We start from the raw sequence: 16,403 nt of genomic DNA, 5'->3' as shown, positions 1-16,403 counted from the left end.
TGCTGGCTGTTCTCCATGCTGCTGCATCTTCATACTGACAACCCTTGATATCTCATTGCCTTTCTTTAATCCACATCCTTTTTCTCTTCATCATAGAGTTGGACAAGGAAAAGCACGTACATAGGTTGCTCGATAAGTAATGCCTCCTATTTATTTGCGTGGAAACTACAAAAGATACAAAGAGCATAATAATACTATTTGATAGAGCAAATTCCCAGCTACAAAGCACTATTTTTTGACATTGCCACCACCATTAGCTATTCATTTTTGCCAGTACAAACAAGAACAAGAGTCTGCATGCTGTGTTCCTCAAAACCTGCACCAGTAGAATTGACCCACTGTCACTTTCACCACTGCTGAAATGCCACCCACCACCTCACTGTGCTCACATCCACTGATTGGTCTCCACAAAAGTTCAGCAAGTGTCAGCGAGTGTCCTTAGGTGCCATTTTTTCCACATGGAGGAATTCAGTGGCATACCTTTTCTTCATACGCACTTCCATGTCAGACACCATTCTGTCAGACAGCCCCTCCGCTGCCATCTGTCACACAGCAACAACATGTAATGGAATATTGGTGGGAAAGTTCACCTTCTACTGCTGTACCACCAACATCTGCTTCTGTTGTAGTGAGCCAGCATCGTAACATAGGAGGCATTGCTTTCAGGGGAGCTCTCATAAATGTGCGTTTGCTATATGGTTAGAGATTCTAAGCTTGTAGCTGCTGTCTGTTCTATCTGGCTTGGATGGGCAGCTGATGGAGTGTGTCAGAACTGGGCTGCAAAGCAATACCATGAGAACTTTTTCATCCTTGAAAGTATCATAGGGCAGCAGTTGATATAGAAATGAAGAAAATGTGACTTGAGGCAGCCCCAAGGAGCTCCCCTTCCTTAGAGGATGCAGTGGAAATAGACCTTTGCTGAACAGGCTGCAGGAGTGTAGCTGGATGGCCTTCAGTCTAGAGGCACTGAAGAATGCAGGTAGCAAGTCGTGAGTAATTCCTCCTCTTCTTTTGCCAGTGGTGTGGGAGCTTGTTATGCTCTGTGAATTTGTAGTTAAACATTAGCTAAATTTGGGTATGGGGGCTGGCAAGGACTAAGGGCCTTGCTGCTCAGGGTTAGCATATGGGCTGCTGGGGCACCTTGGCTGATAGTGCTGTGCATTCCCTGCTGCAGTTTTGCTTAGCTTTATGGCTGTTTGCCAGTTCTAAGGACATGCTGATAAAATGTCTTCTTGCCTGCAGCATGCCAGGCAGAGAGGGATTAGTAAAGAAAGCATTTTGCATTAACAAGGGACTGACTTCCAAGGAATTCAGAGATGTGGCATGCAGTTATAATTCAAAAAGAATAGCAGGTTACATCATTAGCTACTGTATATTGTCATCGGTCCAGCTTATGCTGCGTAAGGACCCAGCATACTGTCTTAACCCTCAGTTGATTTTGCTTTGCAGCTTGTGCAATGTGTAGAAGTGTTGTTCTCAAGCTCTGAGTGAACATCAGCCCACTTGAGCCTTCACCAAATATGCAGCAGTGTTTCTCTTTCAGCTTCCATCTCTTCCTACGTGTTACCCTCTGTCCAGCCCTCGGGAGGAGCAGTGGTGTACAGTGGTGTATAGTCCACCAGAGGGTGGACTATATTGCTCTTCATGGAGCCTCCTGTTTCATAATTTTTTTAATTTTTTTTTTTCCAGAGGGACGGATGCTCATTCAGGACATCCCTTCCATCCCCAGCAGAGGGCACTTGGAGAGCACGTCTGATTTGGTTGTGGACTCCACCTACTACAGCAGTTTTTACCAGCCATCCCTGTATCCTTACTATAACAACCTGTACAACTACTCCCAGTACCAAATGGCAGTGGCAAGTGAGCCTTCCTCAAGTGAGACAGGGGGTACGTTTGTAGGGTCAGCCATGAAAAACAGCCTTCGAAGCCTCCCAGCAACATACATGTCAAGCCAGTCAGGAAAACAATGGCAGGTACGATGCTATGGAGGTGTTGTGTGGAGGAGTGAAGTGGATGATGATCTGATACTGACTTTGTGTGTTTAGTTTAATGGCAGTGCAAAACAGAAACAAGATTATGGGATGGGATTGGGACCCTCTGTAAGAAAGTTAGCCAAAATAGATGGGTTTGATGAAGTACAATGTAAGGCTTAGACAGAACACTGCAGACACAGGTTAAAGGCACCCTGTTGATTTTGTCTTATATACACCATAGTAGATGATGGGCTGCTTTCAAAAAACAAAAAAAACAATTCCAGAATTACCCATCATTGCATCCCAGGAGCTTCAACTGTCATTTCTGAGAGGCTTTGCTCTTCAGCAACCTCTTTTTTAATCTTTCAGGTTTCACATCCAGAACACTGAAGTAATTCATCCCATCAAGTTCAAGAGATCATGATATTCTGTAGCACTGGTGGCTGTCATTTGGATCTGGCATGAACTGTTGTTAATGGTGTATGCTGTCAGTGTCCTCTCTAAGGCTTGGGATTTCAGCTTTGATAGATCAAGTCACAGGCTGTATCTGATAGATTAGCACCAGAGCTTTTTATATCAGTTCAGAGTTCTTAGTGTATATAAGTTCAAGTAAGGTCTCTCTCTCTCTAGAATTTGATAATTATAGCATCCCACTCAGTACTTGTATAAGACTGAGATAAAGATGAAATTACCAAAGCATGGGATTCTTGTTAGAGTAGTTGAAGTCATTCCTGTGACCATGAGTGCTTTGTTTGGCCTTGGGCTGCAATTAGGCATTTTCTGTCTCAAATTCAACTCGGGAAGCTTCATCCTCTGTGTATGTCCATGTCCCTTAACTGAGAGCAGGAAAAGGGAGACATCTGCAGAAAGCAGGCATTGAAGAGGTACAGCTGGCATTCTGCGAGGGCTCTACTGTAAAACCTCTCTACAAAGTAGAATGAAACATCTTGTTTCTGAAGGGAATAGTTGGTATTCCCTTTTGGTGACCAGAGTTGCTCTAGCAATTCAAAGGACATTTTAGCTTCCAATATTGAGAAGCTGGAGCTGAGACTAGGGTTTAATTACAATTACCAGGTCACATTACCCTAAGTCAGGCTTTCTCAGCATTGGACACCTTTAATTTCCTGAAAAGGAGGAATCTCCTGGGGCAGCAGCTGATAGGACCATGAATTTTGAGATCTTGACTTTACAGCAGACTGCATTTAATGTTATTTCATGTTCCTTTCCATTTAGTATTATTTCATGTCCTCTTCTCAACATGAATCCAGTTGTGTGGGGAGAAGACATATCTCCATTCCTTCAGCTGTGTTAGCCCACACTGTAAGAGCTTTCTTTTTTCAGCGCATTGATTGTCTTCACCACAGTGACCTTCACATCTTTTCAGTAAGATTAATCAGTAGCAGCCTCTGTAGTTGCTGAATTTGGTCACCAGACCAAGGGGAAAATGAGTCAAAGCAATAGGATTCTGTGGGTGGTGATGAGGCACGCTGGCAGTCCTTCTTTAGGTTTAATTCTGATTATGGTGTTCTGGCATTGACCCCGCACACTGGAACACAGTAATTCAGATAAGAAAGTTATTTCTCTGGAGCTTTTACATGATGTTATGGTAGGAAGAGCCTGGTGCTGCTGCTTGAAGACACTGTTGCTACACAAATGAGGGGCTGTTTTGGCGTATTTCTGTGTGGTGAAAGTAAAGCTGTTGCAGGCTTAGTGCCTTGCTTCACAAGTCTTCCAAGCAATAGAAGAGTGTGTGCTTTTGCTTGATTAGCAAAAACAAAAGTAAATGCTATGTACTGACATGCTATACAGTGATCAGAACCCGTGAGGATGTGTTCTTATATGTTAAGTGTAGGATTGAAAGTGGTGTCCTGTCAATTCTGTTGACTTAATCTGAAGATAAAGCATTTGTGTAAGTCTTGGCCTAGAGTCCTTCAACTTACTGTGAGCCTGCCTGTTTCTTGACACCCACCTAACGTTTGACACCTACCATTAGCTTTTAATGTGACTGTGATGCACTGTAGCAGGTTGCCTAGAAGGGTGGTTGGTGTCCCGTCCCTGGAGACTTTCAAGGTGAAGCTGGATCAGGCCCTGGGTAACCTCATCTGGCTGTGGTTGTCCCTGTTCATTGCAGGGGAGTTGGACTAGATGACCAAAGAGGTCCCTTTCAATGCTACGGATTCTATCATTCTGTGATTCTGTGAACCTGTGAATCAAAAATAACCTGTTTTCTGATTCTATAATTTTGTGACTGAGTATCATAGACATTTTATGCGAATAGCTGCATTTGTTCTTGAGGATACCCACTAAAGAAATAAATGCAATTGCCTACTTTCTGTGCATTTTACTCTCACCTTGCAAAATCTGTAGCTAACTTGCACTTGGGTCCCATTCCAGTTAGAGGCATGTGAAGGAAATGATACGGGAAAAATGTGATTGTTGTTGGAGACAACTGATTTTCTTCCACCAGCAGGCTCAAATCCTCACATGCTTATTTCCAGCTTTCCAGCTTGCAGGAGAAATCATGTTTTACATGATTTATATAAATTTACTGTAATATCATCCTTGATTTGAATTTGTTCTAGGGCAGTGTTATGGGATTCCTTACACTGTTGTGATAACAAGTCTGTGCAGAGGGTCTAGAGGTAAGACTTAATGCCTGCAGCAGTAACATCTCCCCAGCTTCTAAATGGCCTGAAACCAGAACCCACGTCTGCTGCTCAGTAGCACTAGATCTAGTTCAGGGTCAGGGTTCTGCCTCTTACGTGATATTTCCCAGAGACTGATCTGCAAGAAAGATTGTCATTGCTGGGAGAGTTACGAATCACAGGATTTGCATAGCGTTATGCTAGCATAGCACTGCACAAATAATTATTAAAAGTTTTGCAGTGAGTGCTAGACTACTAATAGTTGATGACAGCGGGTGTGGCAGTGCTGAAATTGGAAACTCTGTGGGGTCCTAAATACATTTTGTTGTAAGAATGAGATCTCAGCTGCTAAATATGGTTAAACTAGCAAAGGAAGATCAGTGAGGGGTTTCAGGGAGTTTTAAAGCACAGTCTGTGAGAAGAAAGGAACTTGTTTACACTTTGAAGGGGCTTGCTGGCAGACTTATGCATGCTGCTTCTCTGTAGAGAAAACGCATAGCTGTCTATATGAGCATTTTTCCTGGACTGCTTGTACTGATTGGTTTGTTTTGGGATAGAAAAGTTTTCTTAACCTGTTCCAGTTATGGGTCTGCTCGTGTGGTTGGTGGTGCTGACTGCTCTGGTTAGGGTTCTTGTTTTTTCCTCCTTTAACCAAATAGTAGCTGCACAATGCCTGCCATGCAGTTTACTGGGCTGTAGTAGATATGTGTGGGCTGCATGATGGAAGGGCTCAGGCAGTATGGACAAGACTCCCACCACATGAGCTGGCAGATGCTCACTTGTCCTGGAATAGCTGCAGCTGCAAGGGGAATTGTGTACTTAAAATAATGTAACTTCTGGGTGCAGGCAGGCCTTGAGCAGCCTGGCTGTCTGCTGTCGGAGAATTTAAGGAGCAAGGGACAGAAGTCAGGGAGGAAACATGTGAGCGTATGTGGGAAGGGATGGGGATTAATGCATCATTGAGCCTTGGGAAATAAACTGAATCACTGAATCTTTAATGTAGATTAATGTCAAATTTCATTAGTCTTTGTTCTTTGCAGAGAGGCTCGTGTACTTCCGTGGATTTGCAGAGATGTACATTTTTGAGATATTTCTGTGTGGGTTTTATTCATTTGTATATAATCACGCCGGAAGTTGTATCCAGTGTGATTCGTTAAACGTAACCCCAACGTTGGGGTTGGACTCGATGATCTCTGGAGGTCCCTTCCAACCCCTACAATTCTGTGATTCTGTGATTCTGTAACGAAGCTGTAACCCTTCAGTCAGGTTCTGCTGCTTCTCCCAGCTCTAGAGCATGTGATGGGGTATGCTTGATGTTTGTTGCATCTTAAGCAAACACAGGCTTAAATGTGAAAGGAAGTACAGCAGATGTGGTTACTATGTGTCTCCTTTCCCTCTCCTTCTCTGTGGGCAACTGGACCCTGCCACGTGTCTCTAATTATTGTTCATTACCATAGGAATTTATGCGCATTCAGTCCAATTAAATTAAACAAGTTAAATGAGTTCCCTAACATGAGTATCACAAGTCAGTGTATTGATACGCAGTAGAAGCTGACGCTTCTGCACTCATCTGCTGGGACTGTAACTGGAAAAAGCTGAGGTGGCTCCAGCCTGTTTTTTAACCACAGAAACACAACAAAAACCTGGATGGCAAAATCCTAATCTAACCAGATTTAAGTTCTCTAGGGTGGCAGTAGCACTGGTGGCATGTGATCCACAATGTAAGGATAATTGTGACTCCTTGTGCATTGGTGTCCCCCTAAGAACTGTTGAAACCTTGCTAGTTCTAAAGATCTGTAAGGTGCTGAGTGTGCCCCCACACCTGGCACCAACGCAGGACTTTCTTGTGTTACCCTGGTAGTTACTCCTGTTGTTCCTACTTAGGGCAAGGCTTAAGGTTGGCCAAAAGGTTTTGGACAAATCTCAGAATTTAATATAGCTTGTTTAATGCTGAAGGTTTTTGTTTGGTTTCTTGATCTTTCTTTTTTTTTCTTTTTTTTTTCTTTTTTTTCTCTTTTTTTAATGAACTTTGTTTTCACTTCCAGAACCACTGTTCTTTAATTCTTTCTTTAAAACAGTTCAGAGGAAAACTATGAAAAACACATTGAGAGTCACACTGAGAAATTTGAATACATTTTCTAATATTATTACTATTTGGAAGTGAAATAATTCACATGGCTGAATTAAAGAACAGTTTTTAAGGATTTCTTAAGAAGACATGCAAAACTCTCTTTTGCTAAGTCCGAAGAAACATGTCTGTGGCAGGGCAACTAGCAATCTGAACTCCAATGGTAGCTACTTCTCTTGTAAAGAGGATTGCTCTTTTTGGCTTCCACAACCTGTTTCTGGCTCAGTTTTTCCCTCCAGTAAGCCTGGCCTTCTTAAAGAATTCTGCAGAAAAACTCCAGAAATACATGTGAAATGTGTAAAAATGTTTTTTTGTGCATGTGTGCATACATACACATTGCACAAGTCACTAGTCACAATCCTGGTTTTATGCATAAGCAGTGTATTATATACTGTATTCATAACATACCCTTCACAGTATAGATTTATGCTAAAAGTATCCTAATGTTTCTGACAGCTCATGTGTGACATGAATGTAATCCATATTTCTTGGAGGAGCTAATCTAAGCAGTTTGTTTTCCAATACTGCTGATAGGGCTATATCTCTAGATGTCACAGCAGTTGAGATTCTGATGGTAACATATTGTTTATGGGTCACTGCCTTTGTCTCAAAGAATAGGTTGGAACAGAAATAGCAAAGGTTAATTAGGTTTGTCTATCAAGGAGGGACAGATATAGATTTCTCTTGTATTTTCTATGCTAGAATCAAAGGAACTTGGGATAGAGTGTCGTAGTCTGTTTTTCCTCACACTGTAAAAGGTGCTTAGTTGGTTTTATGAATGAAACAAAAACACCTTGAGCAGTCTGAGTACAGCCATGTTTGCAAGGGTCGGCTCATGGGCAGTAGCATTACAGGTGAGAAAACAGTGGCACTCTGCTTCGCAGCTTGGGAAACAGAGGCACAGAACTGTTGTCCTGCCCAAGGTCACACAGCCAGCAAGTGATGGAACAGAAGTCCTTAGCATCTGGCTTTCTGCTCCGCTCCCCAGCAGCTGTCTTCTCACCTCGCAGTAAAAATTACCTTGTGAATCTGTTTACAAATAACTTGAAATAAATGCAACATGCGATTCTGTGCCCCACAAAATTGTCTTTAATTTTAAGACCAAGGAGGAGATTGTGCAAACTCTTAACAGAGTTCCTGTGGTGTTTCATTAATTTTTGTGTTTGTTCTAACTTAGCTGTTGATGAGTCATGGGTGATGCAGATGCCAGGAAAGCATGGGCCAACTTATAGAGCTCTCCCAGCTCATAGTAGTAGACTGTGACCTCTTGTTGTTCTGAATACTTTGCGCTGTTTATCACCCAGGTTTAGCGTCTGTGACTTCATACTTTTTCATCTTGAGAATAATGCATGTAGTCAGGACCAGTTGAAGGTATTCATATCATACTAGGTGTATCACTGGTTTTCTTGCAAGGCGGTTGCAGCTGCCACAAATAAAGAATTTATTTCACAAATAAATAATTGGCCATAGGTTGATCTGTCTGGAATCAGTCATCTGGGAAGAGAAGGCCATTTTCTTGCTGCCAAGGCTGGGAGAAGGAGCAAGCCAACAGCTGTGCCTGCCTCACCTCTTCTCTCTCTGTTTACCACCATCTTTGCTTATTTCTTGTGGTTATTCCTCCACAAGGAATATGTTCAGAGGTTGTGCAGATGCTGCCAGGAATCTGGGAGGAGCACCCTGCTCTCTCTCCAACTATTCAGCAGATTTTTTTTGCAGGGCTCTCTGGAATGTCCTGAACCATTGCAGGGGCATCCTGTTTGTGCTCCTCAGGCTTCTGATACATGCTGTATCACTCTTGGACACTGCTGTAGAGCTGCACTGGCTGTATAGTTATGCTTCTAGTGGACAAATTGCTGCTTCTTGTTTCCCCATACTGATTCTGCAAGCAGACAGAGAAGGAATTTCCAATGTGCGCATTCTTTTTATAAGCCCTCTTTATTTGTTCATAGGTCATAAGTGTATCACTGCTGCTTGCATATGTCCATTAATAAGTTACTGAAAGTACACTGTGTTGTACTGTTCAAGGGGACTTGTAAATGCTGATTGATCCAGGTGTGCTTCTCAGAGGACATGTGCCTCCCCCTGAAGTCAGTGAGGTGAATCAGCTCTTCATCTTGTGGCTGGGGCAAGGCATGAGTGGTGTGGTGCTGGAGGGAAGTGCTATGTAGAGGAGGTAGGCAAGGTTTCCACCCACCAGGCTGCCCAGGGCCCCATCCAACCTGGCCTCAAACTCCTCCAGGGATGAGACAGGGACAGACAATGTGTTCCAGTTCCCCACCACCCCCAGTGAAAAATTTCTTCCTAATCTCTATTCTAAATCTCATCTCTTTTAGTTTAGCACCATTCCCTCTGACCCTATCACTGTCAGACTGTGTAAAATGTCAGTGTCCGTTCTTTTTAAGCTCCCTTCAAGTATTGGAGGGCTGCAATAAAGAGAAAGCTTGAGCGTTCTCCAGGCTGAACAAGCCCAGCTCTGTCAGCCTGTCTTTATAGGAGAGCTGCTCCAGCCCTCTGATCATCTTTGTGAGCTTCTTCTGAACCCAGTCCAACAGCTCTGTGTCATTCTTGTGCCTCCGACCTGGATGCAGTTCTACAGGTTGTGCCTCATGAGGGCAGAGATGAGGGAGAGAGAATAGTAGTGCTGTGAGACCAGGCACCATGGGCAGCCATGGGTGTAACTGCCAGGCTTGTCAGAGGAGAGGAGGGAGTGGGAAGACATGAAGTTGCTTGATGAAAGGTGTCTGCTTGGAAGGCAGAGTGTGCAGAATTTGTGTTATGCCCTTTCACATCCAAAAGCACCCCTTGTTAATCTGGAGAGTAGCTGATGGTAGGATGGATCAGAGTGGTTCATGGGACCATCCAAGCCCTTGCCTGTTTTGACCTCATGGGAGGCAGTGATGAAGTCAGCAGGAGATGCCAGAGGGCAAGGCATCTCCTTCTGTCATCCATGCATGACCTGGAACTGAAACCCTGGTGTTTTCCCAAGAAATGACCTGTGGAGCAGCACCCATCACAGCACCCAGCTCCAGCCCTTGGAAGGCTGCACTGGCCTGAATTAAAAACAACCCACATAGCCGCTGGCCTCCACTGGTTCTTTTTTAACTCTCTTTCTGGCTGTAGCACTCAAAAAAAGTGCAAAGACTCTGCAGAGCTGCGGGAGTTAATACGGATCAAGTGCCCCTTCTCACTGGGTAATCATCTCCTAAACCCCTTTTTAATGCAGCACTAAGGTCAAGAATTTTTATGACTGGTTGTTTTTTTATTGTTACTGTAGAATAGGATTGCTAAGCACTATAAAAAGGAAACCTTATGGTTCAGATTTACTGTGGTGTGTATTCTAAACAGTTTAATAAAACAAAACCAAAAGCTTTTAGATTTTCTTCAGTGGTTAATACACAAGCATATTCTTTGCAGAGCCAAGCTTCTGACTGCCGGTCGGTCTGTGGTTCATAGACTTGGTGTGGGTAATAAGATTATAAAACATGTCTCTTGCTAGCCAGCTACCACACACTAATAATAATAGTAGTAATAATTCATTGAATCCAGAGATTTTAGGTGAGTTGTTTTTTAAGAAATGGAGAAAAAAACTCTGAAAAAAAGGTTTGAAAGGAAACAGGTCATTGCATATGCTCTGCAGAAAATGCAAGCAAGAATGTGATGGTTTCTGTGCCAGGGAGCCATTCCTCCATTTTGTTACAGCTAACATACCACCATCTCTATCAGGTTACCTTTTTTTTTAACTGTATGTATGCAAACATGCAGGAGAGGGAGGTGAACATCTTGAGAATGGGATGCTGCCCATAGTCCTGCCCCAGCAAGGGCAGAAGGACTGTGCGTAGAAATGCAGCAGAGAGGACTTTGCCTTGCAGAGGTGATGTCTTACAGCATAGTTGACATACTTTACTGTTGGCACTGCTACCTTTGTGCCTGATACAAAACTTCCCATCTTTCAGTTGTTCACTGGCCAGAAAACTTAGGGAGATATAATCAACTAGCATTAACTTTCCTCGTGAAAATCATCAGCTTGTGAAAAACTTGGTGCTTTTGGTTTCCTGAGCATTATGTGGCCACAGAATCACAGAATGGCCAGGGTTGGAAGGGACCTCAAGGATCATGAATCTCCAACCCCCTTGCCATGATACATTGTAAAGTTTTGGAACAAATAATAGTAGATGGTAGGTCTTCTGCAAAACAGAAGCTAAAAGCACTGCCGCCTCTCCATGAAGATGACTTTGAATCCTTTGAGGGTGTTGGAGTAAGGTTTGTTTTCTGAGTGCTGCCAACTTGACTGCCTGATCTGGGAAGGATGAGGGTTTGTCTGGCCATTGTCAGACTCTGAGGTGACACAGCACGGTGGTTTGTGCTGTTACGGCTTTGTCACAGGTGTACTCTGTAGGCTGCCCACCACTTGGTTGCACTGTGTAAGCAGAGAAGATAGTTCTTCATCTCACTGAATTTTAAAGAAAACACTGTGGCTGCATGTGCATAGCGCTGTGATTCAGTTGGATGTGTCTTGCACAAGTCAGTCAGCAGAACTGTCTTAGCTGTCCTGTGGGCTCCTGGTAGAGAAGTGTCACTGGTCTGGGACGTCTCTGTCTCCTTGGGACTGTAAGGCTAGGTGGACTCCTGCCCTTCTTTGAACACTGGTCAGTGCGTGTAAATGAAGGGTTTGGAAAATTTCCTGTGGCCCTGTTAGTGGTATAAGTGGAGGGCTTGTGAGGAATCTCACTGTGGTGTTATGTGTCCATGTGCCAGATGCAGCTTTAACTGAGGTAAGGTCTGCTTGCTGGCTTTACTGCTGCTAGATTTCTTATAGGACTGGGTCATCTCCCCTGGAACTGGGTGGCACTGACACACAGCAGAACTGTAAGGTCAGTGCATAGGGATTTGGCTTCTGCAGCCCCCGTAATTGCCTCCTTCAGAGATGTATGCCCATGGGGCAGAGGGTGTGGACACAACACTGAGGCTTTCATGGGCAGCTGTTGCAATTCTGTCTCTACAGATGAAAGGGATGGAGAACCGCCACGCCATGAGCTCCCAGTACCGGATGTGCTCCTACTACCCACCCACCTCATACCTGGGCCAGGGGGTTGGCAGTCCCACCTGCGTCACACAGATACTGGCGTCGGAGGACACACCCTCCTACTCAGAGTCGAAAGCGAGAGGTAGGTGGATCTGCTGGGGCTTCAGGTACCAGTTTGACCTGGCATAGGTATCCTCAAAATGCGGGTGGGTGGTGGGAAGGAAAGTAAGTGTCAGACAGAAGGTGCCACAGAATCTGTAGGAGCTGATTTATTTGTGAATGGTAGTGGTAAAGTGGAACTATTTCTATATGGTGAGGCAAACTTGTATTTCAGAAGTCTTGTAGTGTAGAGCAGTTAGTTACACAGAATCACAGAATTGTAGGGGTTGGAAGGGACCTCCTGAGATCATCGGGTCCAACCCCCCTACAGCAGGTAGCACAGGTAGGCGTCCAGGCAGGTCTTGAACATCTCCAGAGAAGGAGAGTCCACCACCTCCCTGGGCAGCCTGTTCCAGTGCTCCGTCACCTCACTGTACAGAAGTTCTTGCGCACATTTGTGCAGAACTTCCTATGCTGCAGTTTCCAGCCGTTTCCCCTTGTCCTGTCTCCATTCACCACTGAAAAGAGTCCATCCTCGCCATTCTGCCCCCCACACCGTAGATACTTATAGACCTGGATCAGGTCCCCTCTCAGTCTTCTTTTCTCAAGGCTGAACAGACCCAGTTCACTCAGCCTTTCCTCATAGGAGAGATGCTCCAGGCCCTTCACCATCTTCGTGGCCCTCCGCTGGACTCTTTCCAAGAGGTCCCTGTCTTTTTTGTACTGGGGAGCCCAGAACTGGACGCAGTACTCCAGATGAGGCCTCACCAGGGCAGAGTAGAGGGGGAGAGTTGATGTACATTTTGTGTACATTCTTTGTATGACAGGCCTCTAGAGGTGGTTCCTGTCTGTGCTCTTCACAAAGCTATTCCAAAAGAAAGATGCTCCAGCTGTCTTTCTCGTCTTTTCATAAACGGTGTTCATAATTTCTCCCCCTGGATCCACAAGCCCTCCATTGAGCCTCTGTTCTCTTCCTTCTGAACCACCTGTGGAAATTATTCTTGTATCCCAGCAGTATCATTACACCCTTTACAGACTCACCTCTGTGTTTGCTTTCCGACTCATCACATCATAATGCTTTGCTTGGAACTATTACAGATAAATGCTTTTTCACATCAAGTGTTCCTGGCTATCTCAGAGGTCCGAGTTCTAGAGACAAGTTGGTGAAGTTACACTGTGGTGTTCTGACAACATTTCTCTTGTTTCCTTAGTCTCATGCTCCTGCAGGGTAGAATGCCAACATAAATGAAGTGGTCCTTCTGCAGCAGACCAAGCTCCATGTAACTGCTTCCTTCTCTGGAGCAGGCGGTAAAGGATAATAGAGAAGAAGAAAAACAGAAAGAGTTGAGTGACTCTACTTCTTGTGTCCAGAATTCTCTTTGCTACAGCTTTTGAAGGTGTCCTGAGTTGATTGCTTTTGAACTATAATTTTCAGTTACCTGCATGGACCTACACTCCATGAATTGAGCTAATTCTTCCAGATGCTTTTTCATGCTTTTTGTCTCTCTGTAACAATGAATTTGGCAGTTTAATTTTATGTGGTCTATGGGAAGTATTTCCTTTGGTTTCCTTCATGCCTGATGAATTTTTGTGACGTTTATCCTTCGTATGAAATGACAGCACTGACAACGGCATCCAGACCCATTTGCTTCTTTTATGCACTTATACATTGAAGATAATTTTATCACAGAATCGCAGAATAGTTCAGTTTGGTGGGGACCTTAAAGATAATCTAGTTCCAACCCTCTTCATGCGTAGGGCTGTCACTCACCAGATCAGACTGCCCAGGGGCCCATCCAACCTGAATTTGAACACCTCGATGTTTGTGGCATCCACAGCTTCTCTGAGCATCCTGTGTCAGTGCCTCACAGGCCTCAAAGTATGAATCTTCTCTTCACACGTGTGTGTGGATCCTTTCTTAATGTCTGATGAAAGGATGCATGTTACTTAAGTCCCTTAACTGTTACCAGTCATGACCTTTTTGTTGCTGATGTTGTGGTGTCTGTTGCATTTGATTTGTGGTGAAAAACTTTGTTGTGGTTGTCTCCTTAATGACTCAAAGTTTTGGAAGATGAAGTGTATTTAAGTTGTATTTGTGGCTGGTGTAAATCAGCATTGAGCCCTTGAATTCAATTCAATTCAATAAGCCTGGGATGATTTATGCGAAAGTGGTGGCTGCTGTTTCAGAGTGGCTGTTTTCTGAAAGTCTTCCAACTAAATATGACGTATCAGATAAATGGAGAAACAACACATGGTGTGATAAAACCTGAGGCTTTTTTCTCCTTCTCCAGTAGTTCTAAATGGCTTAGAGAAATCAGTGATCCTTGGTTCATTTTCCTTCTCTTTTCTTCAGTTTTATTTTCTTCCCCTTTCTCTGACCACCATTGAGCAATGACGTCTTTCTTTCTGCTGATTGGTCAAAGAAGCATTTGGCTTTATGCTCAACTGCAGTTGACACTTTTTCTTGCATCCATCACTACTAACTCACTAAGAAGTCTTACCAGTTGAGTGTTCTTACAAATAGACAAAAGACCTTATACCCTTTGTTCCCAAATGCACTTCAGTAATTTTTCATCACTCTAGAAAAAAGTTGTGCGTAATGTACCACTGATTTTTAAACTGCATAAATACTGTATTTTCAATAATCCTTGACTGCTTCTCCAGACAATATTCCCCACACAGATATTGTTCCCTAAGTTACACCATCAATCAGAAACCGACAAGCAGTGAGATGTAATTTACTGAGATCAAACAGCATTTTCCAGACTCTGAAGAAGTGTTTTTCCATAGCAGGGAGGTAGTGGGTGAAAGAGGCACAAATATTTTTGTGAGAAAGTTGAGCGTGTGAGTAGGACCATACCTGTTTCGTGGCCTTCTTAGAGACATCCTCTTTTTCATTATGCCTATTCTTGGAGGAAATGACTGCTTTTACTTTTTCCCTCTACAAATAACATAATATTCTCAGGCTGTTAGTCAGTGATTTACTTTTCACAGCCCCTAGAGAGCGTGAGGCTTTTTGCCTCTTCGTTACCATTTGTGTGGATGCTGAGTCAGCCAGCAGACTGTCAGTGGAAGATCCCTTAAAGTACTGACTATCCATGCTACATGTCATCCCATTTAGAAGGCACACATGCATTTCTCCATTTATTGCTGGACTGGTCTTTCTGTACAATGCTAGACTACTTTATATGAACCTTCTATGGTGTTGGTGATTGCTACTTTTTAAAGACAACTCTAGAGCATGTTTTAAATGAGCAACTTACATTTTACTCTTTTAATTTTCTGTGATTGAAGTGATGACCATGCTCAGAACCATGTTTTCTTTCTATGAATTTATATGCATAGATTTTAGGTCCAGAGTGTAATATTAGGAGCATCTATTCTTACACATTCTATAATGCAGACTGTACAACTTCACTTAATAGCTCTTGCAGCAAGCTTGAAACTATTTTTTAATAAGATCTGTTCCCATAGAAACTTTACAGGAATGCAGTAATACGGATGAAAAATCAACAGGTCAAAAGAAAAAAATTAATTTTGCAGCCACATTTTTAAAACTTCTGAAACCAGTCTCTGCAACACAAATGGTTATTAAATTCCCAACCACAGATCAGAGATTGTCTTAGACTACATGCAGTCTATTACCCACACTTCAATTGTAACTTCAGGTTTATGGAGATTTTGCCAGTTCATATATTCTCAGTATTTTAGCCAGACCATTTCATTAATTTTGTTCTGCTAAGTTAACTGTCTTTTTAGTCATGTTGAAAGGAAGGGGAAATGAGCTAGCAGACCACTGATTTACACTTTCTTTGTTTTTACAAATGATGCAAAATTCTCAGTAAGCTCTTGACATTTGTATATGAGGTCATACCATGTTACAGAGTGTTGCATATCGTAATGGACTGACATTTGCTGAATGGCAAAAAACCATCACTCAACTGCCTTGCAATTTGAACATGTTCTAAGTAAAATGGCTTTGCTTCCAACCAGCACAGCTGCTACCCTTCTGCAAACTGGAAAAAAGAGGGAGAAGAAATTACAGAAACCAGTGAGAAATGACAGAAGGATGTTTTCAGAAGGCTCTCTTAGATCATGAGGTTATAACATGTACATAATAATTTCTAGATAAAAGAGGAATTTTTTAGTCTACTTTCCAACGTTTTTCTTTTCCTTTTTTTTTTTCTGCTACCTTGCTAATTTTTTTCAGAATGAGCAATTAGAAAAGAAGGTATATGAGTGGTTTTTACCAGTCTCTGTGTATACAGATCATGCTTTAAAGCATGTCTTTGTTTTGCAAGCCAAGCTGAGAGCTATTTGTACAAGAAGTAGAGAAATGAGAATGCGTATATGGCAGGCACGACAGAGTGTCCGACTTATAAGAGCCAGTTGCCTTGATCACATTTTTTCTGTGAAATACTTGGTTTTGGTTTTGGTGGGGCTTTTTCAGGATTGGATCAGTGCCTAGAATTGCCAGGTACCTTCAGCTGGCTTTGGATGAGGCCAGTCCTGTCTTAGATTTGTGAAATACCTGC

The 16,403-nt window shown here is 43.1% G+C and overlaps 1 protein-coding gene across 1 annotated transcript in view; it reads left to right on the top strand.

The window, feature by feature from the left end:
• DMRT1 (doublesex and mab-3 related transcription factor 1) overlaps positions 1-16,403 on the top strand; it is a 54,042-nt gene that overhangs the window by 18,564 nt on the left and 19,075 nt on the right. Inside the window, exons 3-4 of the mRNA XM_042875396.1 lie at positions 1,690-1,973; positions 11,749-11,911. Coding sequence (XP_042731330.1) covers positions 1,690-1,973; positions 11,749-11,911 — 447 coding nt within the window. The remainder of the gene's footprint in view (positions 1-1,689; positions 1,974-11,748; positions 11,912-16,403) is intronic.

The sequence above is a fragment of the Lagopus leucura genome, unplaced genomic scaffold, assembly GCF_019238085.1.
Source record: "Lagopus leucura isolate 7727_CA_CO unplaced genomic scaffold, USGS_WTPT01 Super-Scaffold_100014, whole genome shotgun sequence".
Lineage (NCBI taxonomy): Eukaryota > Metazoa > Chordata > Aves > Galliformes > Phasianidae > Lagopus > Lagopus leucura.
Note: the sequence above shows the minus strand (reverse complement) of the source record. Positions and strands in the feature narration are given on the sequence as shown.